This window comes from Hippopotamus amphibius, chromosome 9, assembly GCF_030028045.1.
Source record: "Hippopotamus amphibius kiboko isolate mHipAmp2 chromosome 9, mHipAmp2.hap2, whole genome shotgun sequence".
In the NCBI taxonomy this organism is placed as follows: Eukaryota; Metazoa; Chordata; class Mammalia; order Artiodactyla; family Hippopotamidae; genus Hippopotamus; species Hippopotamus amphibius.
Genome location: NC_080194.1, coordinates 142328500 through 142347966, shown reverse-complemented (window position 1 = coordinate 142347966; position 19467 = coordinate 142328500). Strand labels below are relative to the sequence as shown.

Genomic DNA, 19467 nt, shown 5'->3' with positions numbered 1-19467 from the left:
TGGTGCCTCTGCGGTCCCTCACCGGCAGAGTGGAGGAGGGCTTGCTCCCGGCTGCGGGGACAGGCGCCACCACACCTGGTCTCCGGTCCCACGCTATCAACAGGTGGACTTCGAGGTCTTTTCACCTTTGCGCTGATTTTACCACCCTCAACGGTCCCCTAATCGCCGGGAGGCTGTGCCGCAGCTCAGCGGGGAGCCACATGTGTTCCTTCAGGCCTGAGTCACGGCGCGGTTTGTCGAGCGTGTTAATGAACCAACAGACACTAAATAAGGCGCCTTTAGACAGAAACACACACCGAGGCGGGTTGTACGTTGGCCGGGTGATGGGAAAGCTGCGGCCGGGGGTCTCAGGAGCAGAACTCCGCGCTTCCCCTAGAGGCGGTGGTTCTGAATTTGCCAATTTAGTGTTTGTGGAAACTTTACAGGACATCACGTGAATAACGGGAACCAGCTGTAACTTCTCTGGCCCTTTACACAAAGTTTGCCACCACCCCCTCCATTTCAAGCTACAAGGGGAAAGGAAAAAAGGGAAGACCGTGCCTAGCACGTTGTAAATGCACAATAAAGGTCAGTAATTCACTGCGGAGGCCGGTGACACGACCAAACCTACGGAAGCCTGATGTCATCTGGGAAAGGGACAAGAGAAAGTCTATCAGGTAAGGAAACTTTGATGTCTCTCCTAATAAACTTATTTGGCAAGATGAACTTGTACTTGGTTCTAAATGTCTTCCAAAAAGGAAGATGTGCTTTGAAATACAGTTTTCTAATTCTAAGCTGGAAGCTGTGAAGCAGTGCCGTCAGAGGTCAGCATGCCGCAACCGCGAGGGCACATCTGTAACATCCCGAGGGAAACACGCGGGCGCAGGTGCCGGCACTGCCCCGCTTCAGGGAAGGACCACCCTGCTCGGACAGCGGTTTAACATGAAGACAACACATGAAACGTGGCTCCCAAAGTGAGGGTCATACTTCTTTCCTGTCGTTTCAGAACTTGCCAAGAGAGTCTGGAGACGATGAATCTGTAAACACCAAATTAAAGCGCGTTTAGCACAGAATGAAAACCTGCAATGATTCCCAGTCTCTGCCCAGTGGCAGGAAGCGAGCACTAAGCTGTGATATGAGTTCAAGCCCCCACAGTGCAGCCGGGCATCACCCAAGTCGGCAGCGGACCCCCCCGCTCCGACCCCGCACCCCGCCCTGGGCAGGGGAGCACGCACCTCCTCGTAATACGTCTCCATGGCAATCCTCATCTCCTCCAAGTTAGTGGTCTTCATGTCAGTCTGCAGTTTGCTAAAAACCCAAGTTCAGAGTTAACATGGCAGTGAGCGCCAGCACTCCCGGACGCTTACCTGCCGGAACACGGGAGGAGGATGGGCTTTGGAGGACGGGGCTGGGCAGCAGGGCCTGAGCCGGCCAGCTGGGGGCCAGCGGCAGGTCTCACACCTACAGGGCCCTTCCGTGTTGCAACGGCCACTTTCCAGGCTGAGGCCACAGACCCCCGGGGGATATTCTTTGCTAACAAGGGGCTGTCTTTAAAAACTGCAGTGGACTTCCTAGGTGGCGCAGTGATTAAGAATCCGCCTGCCAATGCAGGGCACACGGGTTCAATCCCTGGTCCAGGAAGATACATGCCACGGAGCAACTAAGCCCGTGTGCCACAACTATTGAGCCTGTGCTTTAGAGCCCACGAGCCACAATTGAGCCCATGTGCCACAACTACTGAAGCCTGCGTGCCTAGAGCCTGTGCTCTGCAACAAGAGCAGCCACCGCAATGAGGAGCCCGCGCACCACAACGAAGAGTAGCCCCCGGCTCGCTGCAACTAGAGAAAGCCCGTGTGCAGCAACGAAGACCCAACACAGCCAATAAAAAAAAAATCACCACGAGATTTAAAAAAAAAAAACAAAAAAACCCTGGAGTAATTGTGAAGAAAGACCTCAGGGTTAGACAGGACAAGTCACCTTTGGGAAGGTGGGAGGAATGATTTTTTAAAGGAAAGAGAGTCATTTTCTTCAGCTTGTACTGTCCATATAATTCTCTTTGTTGTCAACACTTAGACTTTAGAGAAAAGGCTCTAACAGAGAAATGAAAGTAACGTTACAGAGGCCAGGATTCTGAGACAGAAGAAGTCAGCACATAATAATAAAGCTGACAATTTCAGCAAGAAACAAAGGAGGGGGTTTTATGGTACGGAGAGGGCACTTGGGGCCACAGAAAGTGACACTTAGGTCTCCTCAAATAGACCCAAACACGCCAGGGAAGGCTCTCCTTTGCGATAACGCGGCGGGAAAGAAATCTGCGCGGCTGCCGTGAAAGCAGCCCCAGGACGGGGGTGACAGCGGGAGCTGCGGGTGGGGCGACGTCTAAGCCCCAAGGGCCCGTATCGGCGCCCCTGACCTTCACTCTGGAGATGAGGCGGGACCGAGGAAGGCGGAGCGGAGCACGCACTGCTTCAGCGCAACAGCAGCAGGGACGCGCGCGGGAGGGCGCGGTTGCTCAGCGCTCCCACTCGGTGCTGGAGAAGCCGGGCACGGACGTGGGGGCGGGGTGGGCACGGGGGCTGGAGCTGAGGGGGCAGGACAGGTGCGCGTGCACGTGTGCGCCCAGCGGGCCCCTCCCGAGCCCGCACGTCCCCCCCTACCCCGCCGCGGCTCCATACCTGATAGCGCCGTCCTTCTCCTTGCACTGCTGCTCCAGCTTGAGAATCCTCTGCTTCAGCCCACTGATCACCTGCCAAGGGAACACGACCGACCCTGTCAGGCCGCCCCCTCCCCCCAGGCTCAGCCGGCCTCGTGCCCGGCTTGGGTGTCCCCTGCCCGCGGCCCCAGCGGCCCCCGCACAGCCTCCCATTCAGGGCTGGCGTCTCTTCCAGGCTCAGCGGGAGAGCTGGGCCCGGCTGCCCTGCCCCCTCAGAGCAGAGGGGCCAGTGAGTGGGGGGGGGGACAGGGGTGCTCCCGCTCAAAAGGTGCAGCCCCCCCCCCCCCATTCCACACCCCTCCTCCGGAGGAGGGGCAGGACGCTGCAAGGACGCCACCTCAGCCGCTAGACACGGAACTCGCCAGGCCTAGCCGGCCCAGGACAGCCCTGCACGCCCCTGGACAGAGGTCTGGAGAGGCCCTTCTGTCTCCACGCTCCCTGCTCCCGTTCATGTAGCACTTTGGGAGATAACACCCTGCATTCTCAAAAGAACATCGCTTTCTTTCTTCTTGAAGAGTCAAAACAACTTTTCAATTGGATTTTAAGGTAATTTTTAATTATATTAGTAATAGATGACACGATACCCTGTGAGCTTACCCCTCTCCACTAAATACTGTCATCAACCTCACGTGTGCTCCCTAGACCTCATCACAGCACGCACACACATGTACGGACCCACGGGAATGCGGGCGGCTCGTCTGGTGTCCACAACTGGCGTCCCCCACGCAGGTCATTCTGCACCTTGCTCCTTCCACTCAGCAAACCGTCTTGGTGACCTCTCCCCGCTAGTCCCTACTGACCCCCGCCGCTCTCCCGGGGCGCAGTCACCCACTCCTCGTCATGACACCCGGCTTGCGGCCCAGAACCCCAGCCAGGGCTCCTTGTGCACACAGGCAGGTGTTTCTTGAGGGCACACGGTGTCAAGCAGAAATGCTCAGTCACAGGACGCAGCCCCTTTGAAGGGTGGTTTGGCAAAGGGTCATAGGGTGAAAACTGCACATACCCTACGATCTAGAATTTTTACTTTAAATCAATTAAAAAAAGAAAAAAAAAGGACTTCCCTGGCGGTCCAGTGGTTAGGACGGGGCGCTTCCACTGCGGGGGGTGCAGGATCTAACCCTGGTCAGGGAACTAGGATCCCACAAGCTGTGCGGCGCAGCCAAAAAAACAAACAAAAACGCAAACAAAAAAGCTCCACGCGGCATCAGAACAACAAAAATACAAGGAGCCCTTTCTCTGTAAAAGCATCCGTTGCTTATAGAATCCTATGTCCTCATCGGAATTAACCACGTACACATTTCTGAACATAGCTGTGCTGTTTTACATTTTTAAAACATTTCTTTCCGGGGACTTCCCTGGCGGTCCAGCTTCCACTGGAAGTCGGGACTCCAGCGCATCCACTGCAGGGGGCACAGGTTTGATCCCTGGTCTGGGAACTGAGATCCCACAAGCCATGTGACAAGGACAAAAAAAAAGTCTCTCTGAAGATGTTCTGATACAGCAGTATTCTGCTTTGAATGGCTCCTCCTCTATCTTCCCCCTAAACTGGGCGGCTGGAAATACCCTTGTGCAAACGGCCTTTTGTAGGGGATTTTTTTCTGGAGACACAATCCTAAAGAGAGCGCCAACAGGCAAGCGGCGGGCACGGTGTCACACACCGTCACTCCCACACGGTCACACCGCCCGGCCTTCAGAGCCTACAGGCACTCACTATGAACCCAATTTGGGCAAATCTCTTAACCTGTTTCCTGATTTTAAAAATGGGGATTGAGGTCCTTATTACAAAAAAATAAAACGAGATTCTGTACGTGTGCACATACAACTATACAGTGTTTGACTGGCTGTTATTTAAAAACCATTCCTTGTGAAAACACATCGATGCATTCTCAAGCACTTAAGCATTTCCTTTGTGCTGTTTTAGGCACAGAACTAGGCTGTGGCCATTTACTCAGACACACCGCCTTTGTTCTTTATGCATCAGTACAGGGGCTTTGCGTATTCTGGATACAAACTGCTTTTCTCACCAATCATGCTTCACCCCCCCCCCCCCCCATTATACGCTAACCCACTTCCTATTGTAGTCTTACAGGTTTTTATTGTAAATTTTAAGTTTACCTTATCAAACTCATTAATTGCACCATTGATGTGATTTTGTGTTCAATAATCTCAAAACTGAATCCCTTTCAGTTTTCTTTTAGCATTTCAGATTTTTTTTTTTAAATGTACTTCCTTGACTCACATGAGCTTTATTGTGAAACACTTTTCTCCAACTGCTCTAGTTTATTGCCACAGCATTAATCATAACAGCTCCATTTTCCATAATTTTGTTGCATTTAACCTGTTATGTATTATTACATAACAGACGAGAGGGGTTTGTACGGGTTTTAAGGTCCTGATTCTACTCCTGCTTTGTTTCTGTTACATCAGCATTGCTTGTTAAGCCTGGTGTGTTGCTTTTTCAGGTGTGCTGGGGTAAGTCCCCCACGGTGACGACCCTTCTTCTACAGTGTATTTTCAGCCTTTGTGCCACGCCGGCTCAGCCTCCCTCCCACCCCCACGGAGAGCCCTCCACCCGCTGCATCATCTTGTAGTCCCGACGCCTCCATGGAGAAGGGTTCAGGAAGTCCTGAGCCCTTCCCCTAATCTGTCACTCCTCTGGTATGAGTGCTTTAGAGAAAAGGCATCTCTCTAAACGCGGTTTTGAAGATAAGATTTCAGTGGACAGGTTATCTGTTTTGCTGGAGATTATACTCACCCAGCCAGTATCAGGCCTTTTCTCTGCCAGAGTCCGAACAAAATCCGGGCCCTGCGATAAGCAGATTGAGAAATGAAGACAAGGTGGGGTGTAGCCTTCCCGTCAGCCTGCCGGGAGGGGCCGAGATGCCCCACGTCTGCATCGGGGGCCCCACCCTGCAGGGCCAGGGACTTACTCGGGATGGGTCCAAAAGCTGTTCTATCTGCCGGTCCTTTCTGCTGTTTTCCTCTTCTAAGCGCCGAAGCTTTGTTCTCATCAGATCCACATCACTTCTTTGCATGTGTAATGACTGAAGGAAAGAAGGACCACACACACACACACACACCCACACCCACACACACGCACACACCGTGCACACACAAACATCCAGGTGAAACGCTGAGCTGGAGAGGAGTTTCAAAAGCTGTCTGGTTCCCACTCAGGGCGCTGTGTGTGGAGTGGGTGCAGGAGGTCTGGACATCAAAGTGAAGCTGGGGCCGGGGGGCAGATGCCCCACTAGGCGCAGGGCCACCTGGGCAGCTAGCAACTCTGCCCCCAGAAGCCAGCAGCACCCCCGCCACAGACAAACGCTGCCTCACCAGCCGGCACTGCCAGAAGCAGTTCTGGGAGGCGCCCACATGACACGCTGTCCTCCACGCCGTGTGACAAAGCCCACGTCCTTCCCACCACACGCCATCATGGTCTGCTGTCCATGTAAAATTCTTATCCTCAGCTAAGGCCCAGTTGGTCAGAGCACTGGTTCCCAAACGTTTATCTGTGGATGAATTTTTCACCGATCTGTGGTGAACTCAGAAGAAAGACTGTCAATTTTTCATAAAACTAAGTTTATTCAATTTTTACAGCTATCCCGTGTTTTGAATTTATGTCCTTCCTATTATTTGGGACATGTATCGTTCTTTTATGAAACGGTGATGGGAGGGTAGTTTTAAAGTTTGTTTCCAACGTCCTCACTTGAAAAAGCTTTCCCCTGGTCTGTGAGCCCCCACAGCCTGGAAAGCGTGGGGCTCAGCCCGTGCTGCAGAGCCTCGTAAGCGGCTCCGGCAGCAGCCCGCGCCCGGTTAGCGTGGAGGCGTCCCTCTCCTCTCAGGGGACTCGCAGGGCTCAGAAGAGAGTCCTCATGTCTGGACCAGCCCCGCCGCCACCACAGGACAGACCAGGGGAAGGGCGGCCTGGGAAGCGAGCCGCACGCCGGCTGCGGGAGGGGCGGCCGCCCTCGAGGAGCGAGGAGCGCTTGCGGCAGAAGTCAGCGGGCGTCACGGGGGACGCTCAGACACCCAGCAACCGGAGCGCCGCGTCCAGAAGCACGGGCGCACGGTGCCTCCCGCCGACGGCGGCTGAGACCCTGCGCGGAAGCCCGCTCGCGGGTGCTTCTACCGAATCCTCACGAAACCCCACGAAGTCGTCCTAACAAAACCCCACGAAGTCGTCCTACGACTACCCCCATTCCCAACAGGAAACTGCGGCGCTATCTGCCCAGAAAATCTACCCTGATGCTCCAGCTGCCGGAGCCACAGGCTAGAAGGTGGGACTCTCCTCTCTGAAGAGAGGCCTCGGCTTATGTCACTGGAGTAAAGTCAGCATGGTTTTCCCCAGAGACCCCTTTCTAGCCCCACGCGGCCCCTCCCGGCTGCTGCGGCGGCGGCGACCACTCAGCGCCCTCGGGGCTGGACGGCGCGGGCTCCCCACCAGGACGGGGCCCTCCCTGCGGCACCCAGCGTCCGCCTCACCCCCCTCAGGACGGGGACGTCTGGGTCCCGTCCCCGGGCCTCGCCCGGGGCCCTCGGGTGCGATGGCGTCTAGACTCCTCCCGTGCTCTGGGCACCCTGGCTGCCGGCACCCCGCTTAACCTCTGGTGATCACAGCCCTCCGGACTGGCGGCGGTGGGGCTAGGGGTGGGGTGACGGGGTGGGGACGGCAGGTCTGTGAACAGACCAACGTTACGGAAGGGAAGGAACCCCAGGCGTTCTTCCAGGGGCACAAGCGCATGGTGGCCGCTAGAGACGGGTGTGGGGCGTGGCGCAGCGGTGCCAGGCAGGGTGAGGGCGACGTCATCGACGGCACTGCAGCCTGTGCTTAGCGGGTGGAGGCGGGTGACCTTGATGGAAATCCTCATCCCGCTCTTGGTGAACCCTGGATACACACTAACCTGAGTCTCAAGGCCACCACCTATCTCACGGGGCGCCTGTAGAGATCAGCTGAGGTCGGGCCTGCGAGATGCCGTTAACACCAAAGAATTACGCAAGTGGGAGGTAACTGATAACACTGACACCAAAGGCCTTACCATGAGACCGCGTCTCCGGGCGCAGAGGGACTCGAGTTAATCCAGCCTCCCCGCCCCCACCCAGCGCTGTCCTCTGTGGGGGCTGCAGGAGCAAAGCACGGGGGCTGCAGGAGCAAAGCACGGGGCTCCCGCAGGCACGAGGCCCGCCGGGAGCCAGCGTCGCCCAGCTGCTGGGGCACCAGGCCGGGGTGTACACTCAGGTGTCCCTCCACAGCCCGTTCCTCCCACGGGACGCACCCCAGCACAGGTGTGACTCCCAGCCACGTTACCATGGACTCTCCCCGCTTGAAGCCAGCAGAGAACAGAGGGAAGCCCTACCTTCTTCAGCTCCATGATCTCGTCATACATGTCCTCCTTCTCTCTGTAGACAGGGGTCCCAGGAACATAACCTGCAGGGAGACACACAGCCCTCTGAAAAATCTGCCTGAATAGTGGTGGCTATACCTTAAGGGAAACCTGGAGGTTCATAACATTATCTTTTTTTTTTCCTTCTTTCCCCAGAAGTAAGGAAACCAAAACTGGTATTGATATAGAAAGCAGCAGCAAGAAAAAACTAAAAGATGTGAACACAGGACTTAACTATATGAAAAGGATTAATGGAGAGAGTGAAAAGGAGAAGTCACGTGTTTAGACTTTAAACAGCAAACAAACAAAAAGACAAATGAAAACACACGTGGTCCCCGGCCAATGTCTAAGGGGCGGTCGGTACCGTGTACAGTGCGTTCCGTTTCTAGGTGATCCCTAGTGGGTCAGGACCCTAAAACACGCAAGCCTGAAACAGAACTGCCAGCCAGCAGGGCGGCAAGGTGACCGCCCTGTCACCGGGAGAAGGCTTTCCTGCGCTTCCCACGGGGCCAACAAGGAAAGCAGGAAGGCTGGGGGAGGAAGCACATGGATCATGATCACACAGGAAGACAGAGACACGAAAACGGACCGTTTTCTTTTTTTTTGGTGAGATCTGGACTTTTTTATTACCCTTGCAGTTTTCATTTCTAAAATTGTTTACACGACACGTTTAAATACGATTCTAAGCTTAGGGAGGTAGGCACCATGGAGGCCTGGGACGATGCCTCTGTCCACGTCAGGACGGCCACTCTCTAGGAGGGCAGGATGGACGTTCAGGGGTCACTGTCCTCAGGGCACTCTGCGGCCTCCTACGGGTGGAGCCCCGGGTCTCACTTGGTCCGGGCACACCCTCCAATGCCCCCGCCCCTCCGCGCGGCTCCTCCGCCGTCGCGGCCATGTCACCATCCGCGTGCTCACCGTGGCGGGCAGGACGCCTGAGGTTTGCCCTCTTCATTCTCACAGCTTCGGCCAGGTAGTCGGGGGTGCTGCTGGGGGGGCTGGTCCACGCACGCTCCAAGGTGAGGTCTGACTTCAAAGCGGGGGTCAGACTTCCTGGGGTGGACGTGCATGGATTTAACACGACAGGTACAAGCAGACACAACGGGAGGCGCTGCCTCTACACCCAGTCTTCAGGGTGGAAGAAAGCTTGAGGAGACCAGTGTTGTGAGAAACGCCCAGCCACCGGCCCACAGGGTAAGCGACGCCTGATCTGTAGCACCTGCCCACGTGGGTGGGGCGCGTGTGCCCAGCACACCCCGTTTCAAGCTGCCGCTGTGCCAGAGGCCAGCTCACGCAGCGCCTCGGCCAGCAGGAGCGGTCCCAGCACACCACGGCCCGCAGCACCCGCCCGAGGCGACCGGCCGCCGCCACACCCCACGTGCCTGCCAGCCGGGAGCGCCACGTCTTTGAGAAGATTAAAAATACTGTCATTCAAACGAGGCGTATTAAAAGCTCTACGGGACTTCCTAGGTGGCACAGTGGTTAAGAATCTGCCTGCCAATGCAGGGGACACGGGTTCGAGCCCTGCCCTGGGAAGATTCCACATGCTGCGGAGCAACAAAGCCCCTGCGCCACAACGATTGAGCCTGTGGTCTGGAGCCCGTGCACCACAACTATTGAGTCCACGTGCCGCAACTATTGAAGCCCACACGCGTAGAGCATGTGCTCCGCAATAAGAGAAACCACTACAGTGAGGAGCCCGCGCACCACAATGAAGAGTAGCACCCGCTCGCATCAACTAGAGAAAGCCCGAGTGCAGCAATGAAGACCCAACGCAGCCAATAAAATAAATTTATAAAAAAATTAAAAAAATAAAAAAGTGAAAAATAAAGCTCTGCATCGAGTCCCCACCCGCGATTTCTAGACGCTCCTCTTGAGTAGGAGGGTTTCTCCAGGGCGTCCACGTACCTTGCTTTGAGCTGCCCAGCCACAGCTTCTGGGGGGTTAAGGACATCCGGCTCCCGAGAGGCACGCTCCCCGCCGTCCTCAGAGATCTCCAGGAGGCCACTTTTCTCGGCTTAGAGTGATAAGGTGACTCTAAAAAGCCAAGGCAGGGTTTTAGAGGCGTGGAGTATCAGTGCCCCCCAACACACGTGCTTCAGAGACAAAAATGATAAAGCAAAATATTCAGCGGACAGACGACCCCCGAGGAACACATTCTGACAAAAATAAGGAATGTAGTTGTGATATCTATATACACTTATGTTTGTCATTTAAATTTTATTATAAAGAAATATCGGGAAATTTATTTTAAAATATGAATCTAAAATTCTACCAGTATTACATTACTTAATTTCCCATTTGATTTTTTCAGATGCATGTGTGTTTTTACATAGTTGCAGTCACAGTGAACACACACTTCTGTATCCTTTATACTTAACACAGTAAATATTTTTTCATGTTGCTATCAACACACTGCGCAAGTAATAATCTTTAGAACTTGATACACAAAATGGCAAAAGAGATGAGAAAAAATATACTTTTCCAGGGCATTTTTGATTTTGTCATCAAAACGAGGGAACGTTTTTAAAATTATATCTTAATCTGGAATTTTACCTCTTTAATTTTGCATAATATGGAGATTATGCAAACGTATGCAAAACCCAGTTCGTCATGAAACAAGCTTATATTCCTTGAATACCAAAGAAATTTATATCTGGAGAAGGGCCTGAGATTCTAAATCCAATACATTTAATTTTTAAAACTTCTAAGATTTTTCCATGGCTTCAGAATTTACAGAAAACTTCCCATTATTATTTAGGATGAGGGAGTAAAGACACGGTGGGCGCGGAGGCATTTCCACTCACCCAGGACCGCTGTGCTCCACTTCCAGGATATGTGGAAGGCTTTCCAAACTTTAAACGTGCATTTAAATGCTCATTTATGACAGTAAATTAGTGATCAGAAAAAACCCACAAACGTTTCCCTCCTAAATGTATGGGATTTATCAACAGACAGTAAGAATTCCACAACATGTACGCCTATGGATAAAGCTGGGAAGGAAGAAGAAAAAAATGCAGCAGGAGGTGGAAATCTGCCGGCGGGTGGCGCTGCCTTAAACACAGTGAGCACGGGAGGACCAGACACCTCACCGCCGGCCCTGCCTTCCTCGGAGCTGTGGGGACTGAACATCTCAGAACACGGGGAACTACAAACCCACCTGGCCCTGGACTGGGCGGGGAAGAGACGTCTGAGAAGTGAACAGGACAGGCATGACTCCTGCTTCACACCCCAGAAATTCAGACAGGCGCCCACCTATTACAGGAGTGTTAGGGGCGGGGGATGGGGGGTCCGGGCGTCGTGGTGTCGTGCTGGCTGAGCAAGGCACCTGGGACGAGCGCTGGTGCCAGGACAGGCGCCCGCACGGCTCAGAGAGAGCACGGCGGGACAGAGCGACAGCACGCCTCTTTTGGGGTTCCCACCCTAAACTCTGTGAAACACAACTCTGACCTTCACAGAAATCAAGGTAAAAGTGATCGGACGGCTTGACTTCCAGTAGGAATGAGGAAAGACATCTCACATCTACTGTAGGTGCTTCCTAGACAAGAAGGCTTTAAACAAAATGATCTGAGAAAAGAAGGTGTGAAACACAAGTACCCACACTTTCACTTTAGATCAGTTCTCAACTTTCTCCACGGGAGGAGAGTCAGAACATTCAGAATCCACATTGTTGACGGCTTCTTTCTAACGCGCACGTGTATCTGCAGATAAAACACGCTTTCTGCTCTCTGCAGGAACTTATCTTTCTAAGCACATTTTCCTGGGCTAACATGAAAGTTCACCTGTATTCTCTGAGGGTGTCATCCGTGGGGCAGCATGTGTGAACTACATGTGTATATGAGGAACGTGAGTACACACGCACACACACACACACAGATGATAAAGGCAAGGCCACAGGCTTGCAGGCGGCAAGAGGAAGCCAACCCAGACTTGGTTTGTCACAAAGACAAACTCCAGCATAGTGCCCGGATGAACAGCTTTGTGTCTCGAGGGACAAACCCTGCGTCTTCTTCACTCTGGCAGCACTGGGAAGAGCGAGGTGACTTGAGAAAGAGAACACAAAGGGCACTGTGTTGGGGGGCGGGGGGGGCTCAACGGGACAGTGACAGCTCAGGACCTTGGCCCTCGCTGGGCCTCCTCCCACTGGGACGCCTGCGGGGGCGCGGTGACCCCAGGAGCGAGCGCCCACGGTCCCAACACGAAACGCAGCCAAGTCGTGCATCACCGACCCTAAGTATTCAGAGAAGAAGACACTGCTGGCCTCTCTCCCAGGGCACTGGGAAGAGCCACTTTCTGAGTTAACGTGTGGAAATGTGAGGGACGGGGCCTGGTCAGACTTACTTGGTGACGTGGGTGGAGGTTTGTGGAAACTTTTCCTTTTTGCTTTCTGAAAGAAAGAAACGACGGAAAGCAGGTTGAGGCTTGCCGAGCAGCCCAAAGGGTCCCGGCCAGGGAGCGCCGGTGTGTTCAGAGCAGGCGGGGGCGGTGGAGTCACCCGCCAGAGCAGAGTCCGGCAAAGGAAGCACCGGGCACAGGGAGGTGCCCCAGACACACGCGCAGCAGCCCAGGCGGAGGCGCCAGCGCCTGCAGCAGGGACAAGGTGTGCCCTCTCGAACCCGGGAGTACTGGCGGGTGACGGTCCGCGGCGGGGACTCGGCAAGATGAAACCTGAGGAGGAGGCAGAGGCGGAGGTGCAGCGGGCCTGGCCCAGCCCGGGGCCCTTCCACACCCTCTCCCCCAGCTGCCTCCTGCAGGACAGAGAACGCAGCGTGCTTCTTGGGCCGGCGGGGGGGGACACGGAACGGCTCCATGCAGGCTGAGGCCGCCACCCCACCCCTCCCCAAGAGTGGCTCGTTTCCCTCCTCCCGGGAGCACTCGGGTTGTGTCCTCTGTAGCGAGGAGGGAGCCCTCTCGGCTCTGCAGGGGTCTGGACGGGGATGCTGCCCTAGAGTCCTCAGCGCTGCCCTCAGGGCTACTGCTGTGGTTAGGCTGGAATTTACCTGCTGGGAGACGTGGCTGCAAAGGTCCCCTCTCTCACACCTCAGCCTCCGACTACACGGCCGAGCTCTGTTCCCTCCCCTCAAGTGTCAGGGCTGAGGGTCTGGGGGTGGGAGCTGGGTGGGGGGGAACGCAGGCCCAAACCAGACGCAGGATAGGAACTGTCACTAGCCTCAAATGTACCCTGCTCAAGACTAACTTCTGGGTAAAAGTCTTCAAATTATAACCTCAGTTATTAAAATCCAACCGAGGGCTTGGAATCTTTCAAATGTCAACAGCATTTGGAATCTGTCATCGGCCCTCAACACTGCACCTGCGGGGAGGCCATGTGTGAGGCTGAGGTGTGAGTAAAGGGGGAAAGGGAAATGCCAGCCCCCCGTCCTCGTGGCCAAGCCTCCCTTGCACTCACCGTCTCAGAGTCAGAGTCAAAGGTGATTGCAGACAGACTGTCATCTCCCTGGAGAAAGAGACGCAAACAGTGAAAGCTCCAGGCACCAGCTTGGCTCCACAGTCACCCCAACAGAGCGGCAGAACCCCCGGATCCAACTCAGAACATGGACCCACAGCACCCAGAGCGCGGCAGCCAGTGTGTCCCAGTGCATCCAAAGGAACCGGTGGGGACGCAAAACAAACTGCTGGCAGGGCTGCTCCCGGCCTGTCAGTCTAGCAACACCATCTCCACAGACTCGACAAACGGTTCTTTTTCTTTTCCTTTCTTAATTTAATTGAAGTATAGTTGGTTTACAATACTGTGTGAGTTTAGTTTCAGGTGTACAGCAAAGTGATTCAGTTACATGCATATATATTTCAGATCCTTTCCATTTTAGGCTATTACAACATGTCGAATAAAGTTCCCTGTGCCACACCATAAACCCTTGTTGTTTCTCCATTTGCTATAGAGTAGCGGGTGTCTGTTAATCTCTTACTCCTAATTTATCCCTCCCCCAGTGAACGGTTTTTGATGAAAGCATTTCAGCTTTGCGTCGAAGCAGAAGGAAGCTGTGACTGCATCCTGGCGAGAACAAATCCACGTCACTCACGCGTCCTCAGCACGCGCGTTCTCTGGGTGTACAGGGGCTCCTGCCTTCTGAGTGCAGTGACCTGCCCTGGCCCAGGGAGTGGAACAAAACCTGTGCTAACACCAGTACTAGCAGGTCAAGGAGAAAAGGGAACTTTCCCAGGAGAATGACATGTCTGTGTTAACACACTCAGGTTTAAATCCTAAAAAGAGAAAGCAGAACAATTTTTGAAATCCCTTCATCATACTGGTCAGTTGACTTAAAATGCTGATCCTGAAGACAGCACTGAACGCCCCTATGATGAACCAATAATGCCATGTCCGGGTGGCAGTGTTGTTACATTTCAGCGAGCTGTCTGCAGTACAGTTGAGTCCACGGAGAGCTGCAGTGAGACATGACCGCATTCTGGAAAGCACACTATTGTCTACAAGCTTAACTACCAGTACAGTAGCAGTAATTCCGCTAGCAGCTTGAACTTTTACTAGAAGTACGGCCGCAGAGTCACACGGACGGGGCAGCCGTGACGCTCAGGCACACTTGCGGTGTGCTCCTCTTACACAGGAGGGTGCAGGTCAAAGGCACTCAGTGACGGGATGTGGGGGTGAGAGAAAGGTAGTACATTCCAAATAAATAGGAGTGTTTAAAAATCAGCCCGAGTTAGATTTGTGGATGCCATTAAACAGGTGACATTTTAAGGTATAAATAGCACCCGACAGTTATAGAGAAAAGTCTTCATTTAACAAAGTGTATGGAAATGATGTGCAAGGTGGAGGCAGGGAAGGCAGGGATCTGGTACACCTATGAGGCGGGAGATGGGGAGAGGGAGGTGGTGGCCGAGGTTTAGTCTCCTGGCTTCACAGAGGAGACTACACCGCCAGCCACGAACCGTATAGAAAAGCAGCAAAACTTTCCTTTGTGAACACTTGTCACTATTCTTTGTTCTGAATAAAATCTTGAGAACTTTTTAAGGACCTAAAAATTTCAACATGGGAATGAAGGTATGTTGTGGTGAACAAAACAAAGTGGTCTCTGTCTCAAAGGTGGGCCCCCCGACAGCATCCCTTCCCCCCAGGCAGCCCCCCTCGAACTCTGCTACTCTCCATCCTGCCCCTCAGAAACAATGAAACAAGCAAAATACATCAATAGTAAGTATCTGAAATCATGGAGCAGCCCAAGGTCCACTCCTTAAATCAGCAGAATGAACCATACATGGTATTAAAAAAACAAGAACGTGTTAACAGCCAATTCATTCTTCCTTCCATGTCAGCTGCGCTGTATTCCTACATGAGATCGCATTCATGCACGTATGTCAGGAACCTGCGGGGCGGCGGCTGGCAGGCAGTCCACTGAGGGGATCCCAGAGGCCTGGGGGGGCAACGTGGCACCATGCCAGCGGTGTGATGCTGGCCACACCACGGACCCCTCTGCACCTCAGCGTCCTCATCGACAAGGACACCGCTCCTACCAGGATTTTTAAAGCATTAAATATACGCGTATATTAATTAAAACACTGAGGAAAAAAGACATAGTGTCCCAATAGAGAGAGAGAGAGAGAGAGAGATGCAGGAACACACAGGGATGCAGTACACGGCAAATGTGGGGAAGGAATGCACTCATCTAGGAAGCATCTTCCAGAATGCTGGGGTGAGGAGAGTGGAAGGCCCTCTTCTCCACAAACGACCATTTAACAGAAGAAGCCACGAACAATCCATCTTTTGAAGTTTCTGGAAACTGACCTAAGAGCACACTGCAATGGAGGAAGATTCATTCAAGAAAATCTACTAAACCCCGGGAAGAACCTCGAGAGCCCGGGGCACCCCTCAGCTCCCCGGCTCCATTTGCCAGAAGTGATTCCAGAGAGCTCTCCTCCAGGCTGGTGCCTCCAGGACCACAGGGGTGGTGGTGGATCCCCTCCCCCCAGCTCCCAGAAGTAGGGTGTAGGCTCTGCCCCAGAGGCGGCAGGCTCAGACCTCCCCTGGGCTTACAGGGCAGAGGTTCCATGCAGGGAGGGGCAGGTCCAGAAGGAGTGTCACTCCAGGGAAACACTGTGCTGTCCCTGCTATGCAGTGGCCCAGAGGTCCTTCCCGAGGGGAGAGGCAGGATGGCAGCTGTGCCGATGGGACTGACTGTATTTGTGCCAGAGAGTGGAGAACACCACCCCTCCCTGATCCCATTGCCAGGTTGAAGACAACGTGGGGACCGATCTTGAGGCTCCCAGCTCCACGGTCACAGCAGCCGAGAGCTCACACGCAGAGCCCCCCTGAAGCTGAAGAGCCCAGGGCGCCTTCCTGAGGTCCAGCCGATGCCGAGGGCCAGCAAGCACTGGAGTGCCCTGCTCAGAGCAGGCTTGGGCAGATTAGAAACGGCCCCCACGCTGCACCCACATCACCCAAAGGGCGCAAGCCCCCGTGGTGCTAGGGCTTCCGCACAACTGCTCACCAAACCCTGGCCAAATGATAAACTACCCTGACGCAACAGCAGATCCCAGGAAGCCAGCCTTCAAAATAAGCTCAGCAGAGAAAACACCAGTTAGCCTGGGCCAAGGCCGCGAGTCTCCTAAGTGCCCAGAGAGCCCTGCCCCAGTCCCTTCCACAGACTGACTTCCTAGAGACCAAGGCGCTGGGGCTTGGCTTGTCTTTGTGTCCTCAGAGCCTGGCATGTATAAAGGGCTTAACAAATGCTTCTATGTGTAAGAACATTTTACAGCAGCATTGGTCCTAACAGCACAAACATGAAAACAAGAGTAAAAGCAAGGAAATGGGGTGTTAAAATAGGGGTAACCTATTAGAGTTTTTATTTTTTTTACTTTTTAAAAATATTATCTTTCCAGTTTTGCATGAGTAATAACTGTCGAGATATGTATTTATTTATTTATTTATCTAGGCCATGCCACATTGCATGTGAGATCTTAGTTCCCTGACCAGGGATCAAACCTGTGACCCCTGCAGCGGAAGCCCAGGACCACTGAACTGCCAGGGAATTCCCAAATTGAGAGTTTAAAAAAAATTTTTTTTTTTGGTTGAAGTATAGTTGATTTACAATATTTTGTTAGTTTCAGGTATACGGTAAAGTGATTCAATTATATTACATATATATTTTTCCAGATTCTTTTCCATCATAGGTTATTACAAGATACTGAATATAGTTCCCTGTGCTGTACAGTAAATCCTTGCTGTCAAGAGTTCAGCTTTTTTAGATTCCATATATGAGTTCATACCATATTTGTCTTTCTCTGATGTATTTCTTTTTTTAAAAAATTGAAGTCTACGTGATTTACAACATTGTGTTAGCTTTAGATATACAGCAAAATGATTCAGCTATACATATACATAGAGTTTTAAAAATCATGTTTTTGAAAATGTGTGGATGGGGAAGATGCAGTAAATTAAGCGGTGAATGTTACAAGACAATATAAATATGATCTCAACTTGTTAAAACCATATGGACAAAAAAAAAAAGACATTTAAAAAAGATCACAAGGAAATACACCAAACGTTAAGCATGGTTTTCTGTAGGCAGTTAGATCACGGGCGGTCGGTTTTCTCTACCGGGCACGAAGACCTTTCATAATCACAACATGAGAAGTGAGCTTTTAAAGCTGAAGGAGCGGTGACTGAGGCCAGCGTGGACAGGCAGACCTTTCAAGGCGAGGCGGGGCCCGGTGAGCACACCTCGGCAGCCCCGGCGGGGTCCTGCCACCTCCGGGAGGAGGAAGCACAGCGAGCCAAGCGCCCGCGGGCTGCGGCCCTGCCGCGCGGCCTCCCCACCGCGGCCCGAGGAGACGCACGCGCCGCGCGCGGCCCGCAAGGCCCTCCGCGCCCGGAGCCGGGCCCCCTCCCACCCACGCGCGGCCCCCCGACGGCGCCCCAGCCGGCCCGCTTGCAGGCCCGGGGCCGCGGCGCTGCTCCGCCTCGGGACCCCTGTCCCCGCGGGCCGCGGCGGCGCCCAGCTCAGACCCGCCTCCCCCCGGGCGTCACCGGGACGCGGCGGCTGCGCGGCGCGGCCTCCCCGGCCGTCCCCCCTGCCCGCACCCCGGCATCCCCGCCGCCCCCGGCATCCCCGCACCGCGGCACCCCCGCATCCCGGCATCCCCGCACCCCGGCTGACCGCGTCCCGCCCCGCAGGCGCGCGCGGGCGGGCACTCACGCAGCGAGCCCCGTCCCCCGAGCGGCCAGCGCGCAGCGTCGGCGAGCGCGTCCCGGGGGCGGCCCGCTCCTGTGCGGTCACAACCCTGCCGGCGGCGCCCGCGCCCCCCGCGCCCCGCCCCCCGCGCTCACCGTCTCCGAGGCCGGCTCCCCGGCGCCCAGCGACATGGCGGCGGCGCGGCCGTGCGCTTCCGGGGGCTGCCCGCCGCGACCCCGCTGCCGTGGCGACCGCGCCGGCCCGCCGGGCCCCGGATGTGCCCCTCCCCGCGCGGGCCGGGCCGACCGGACGCGCGCTCGGGGACAGCCGCGGGCCGACCGGCGGCGCGCCCGGAGTCCGGGGCGGGGCGCGGGGCGGGGCTGGGACGGCGCGGCCGCCGCCGAGGCTGCACGGCGCGCCCGCGCGCGGGTGCCCAGAGCCGGGCGTTAAGACGCCGCTACCAGGCCCCCGAGGGAAGGGACAGCGGGCTCGCGCGGCGTGCACGGGCGCTCAGCTCTGAACGCCTGGCGTCCAGAGAACCCTCCTCCTGATCGCGGAGCCTCAGGCTCGAGGCTGGTGATGTGGCCCAGGGCAGTAACGAACCAGAGTCTTCCCTCGCTGTGTTCAGTGTGCACCGTGCAATCTTCAGGCGCGTCGGGCTGCAAAGCCCATTTAAGTTATTAGCGAGTATAACCTGCGCTTTCTCTTCGTGCAGGCCTCCAAGGGCATCCGCTCTGTCCCCCCGCCCCGCGGTCATCTTCCATCCTCCTGGCCTTTATTATCGTGTCTAGAACGTAAGCTCCTTGCGGCGGGGCTGTGTTTTGTTCACGGCTGTATCTCCGTCCTTTGGAGCAGGGTCTGGCACACAGCAGGTGCTCCATCCATAGGTATTTGGTGCCCAGCAAGCCGTGACCTCTCTGGGCTGCGTCCTCAAATGTAAACTGGAGGAAAGCGTTGTGGTGAGGAGCAGAGGCCTCAGTACCTCTAAGATGCGGATGCAGTCGCCGGCGCCGGGGTGCGCGCAGTGTGACAGGGCTGGTTCACTCTCGAGGTGGACAAATGAATGAGCCCCCCTCGGCGCGGCGCGGTGTAGTGGGAGGAGTGCCTGGCAGGTTACTCCTGTCCTACTTCCCACACCACCTCCTCTTACGAGTCCGTGACCCCCTTTTCCTCAGTTTCCTCATCTGTCCATCAAAGGGGGTGAGCCCCACGGCGGTGGGAGGCTGCCCCCACACGTGGTTAGCGGTCCGGAGCC

General features: G+C 54.9%; 1 protein-coding gene across 3 annotated transcripts in view; it reads right to left on the bottom strand.

Annotated features, from left to right (window-relative positions):
* IQCE (IQ motif containing E) overlaps positions 1–18526 on the bottom strand; it is a 40241-nt gene extending 21715 nt beyond the window's left edge. For 2 of the 3 annotated variants that reach the window (XM_057695854.1, XM_057695853.1), the window contains exons 1-11: positions 18368–18526; positions 13481–13528; positions 12415–12460; positions 9982–10110; positions 8992–9126; positions 8047–8117; positions 5623–5736; positions 5448–5498; positions 2655–2725; positions 1215–1287; positions 967–1016 (exon numbers count right to left, since the gene is read on the bottom strand). In XM_057695854.1, coding sequence (XP_057551837.1) covers positions 967–1016; positions 1215–1287; positions 2655–2725; positions 5448–5498; positions 5623–5736; positions 8047–8117; positions 8992–9126; positions 9982–10110; positions 12415–12460; positions 13481–13528; positions 18368–18403 — 824 coding nt within the window. In that variant the 5' untranslated portion in view covers positions 18404–18526. Of the gene's footprint in view, positions 1–966; positions 1017–1214; positions 1288–2654; positions 2726–5447; positions 5499–5622; positions 5737–8046; positions 8118–8991; positions 9127–9981; positions 10113–12414; positions 12461–13480; positions 13529–18236; positions 18328–18367 lie in introns of those variants that run through there. The other variant, XM_057695852.1, reaches the window with a different exon arrangement.
* Between the last annotated feature and the right edge of the window lie 941 nt (positions 18527–19467).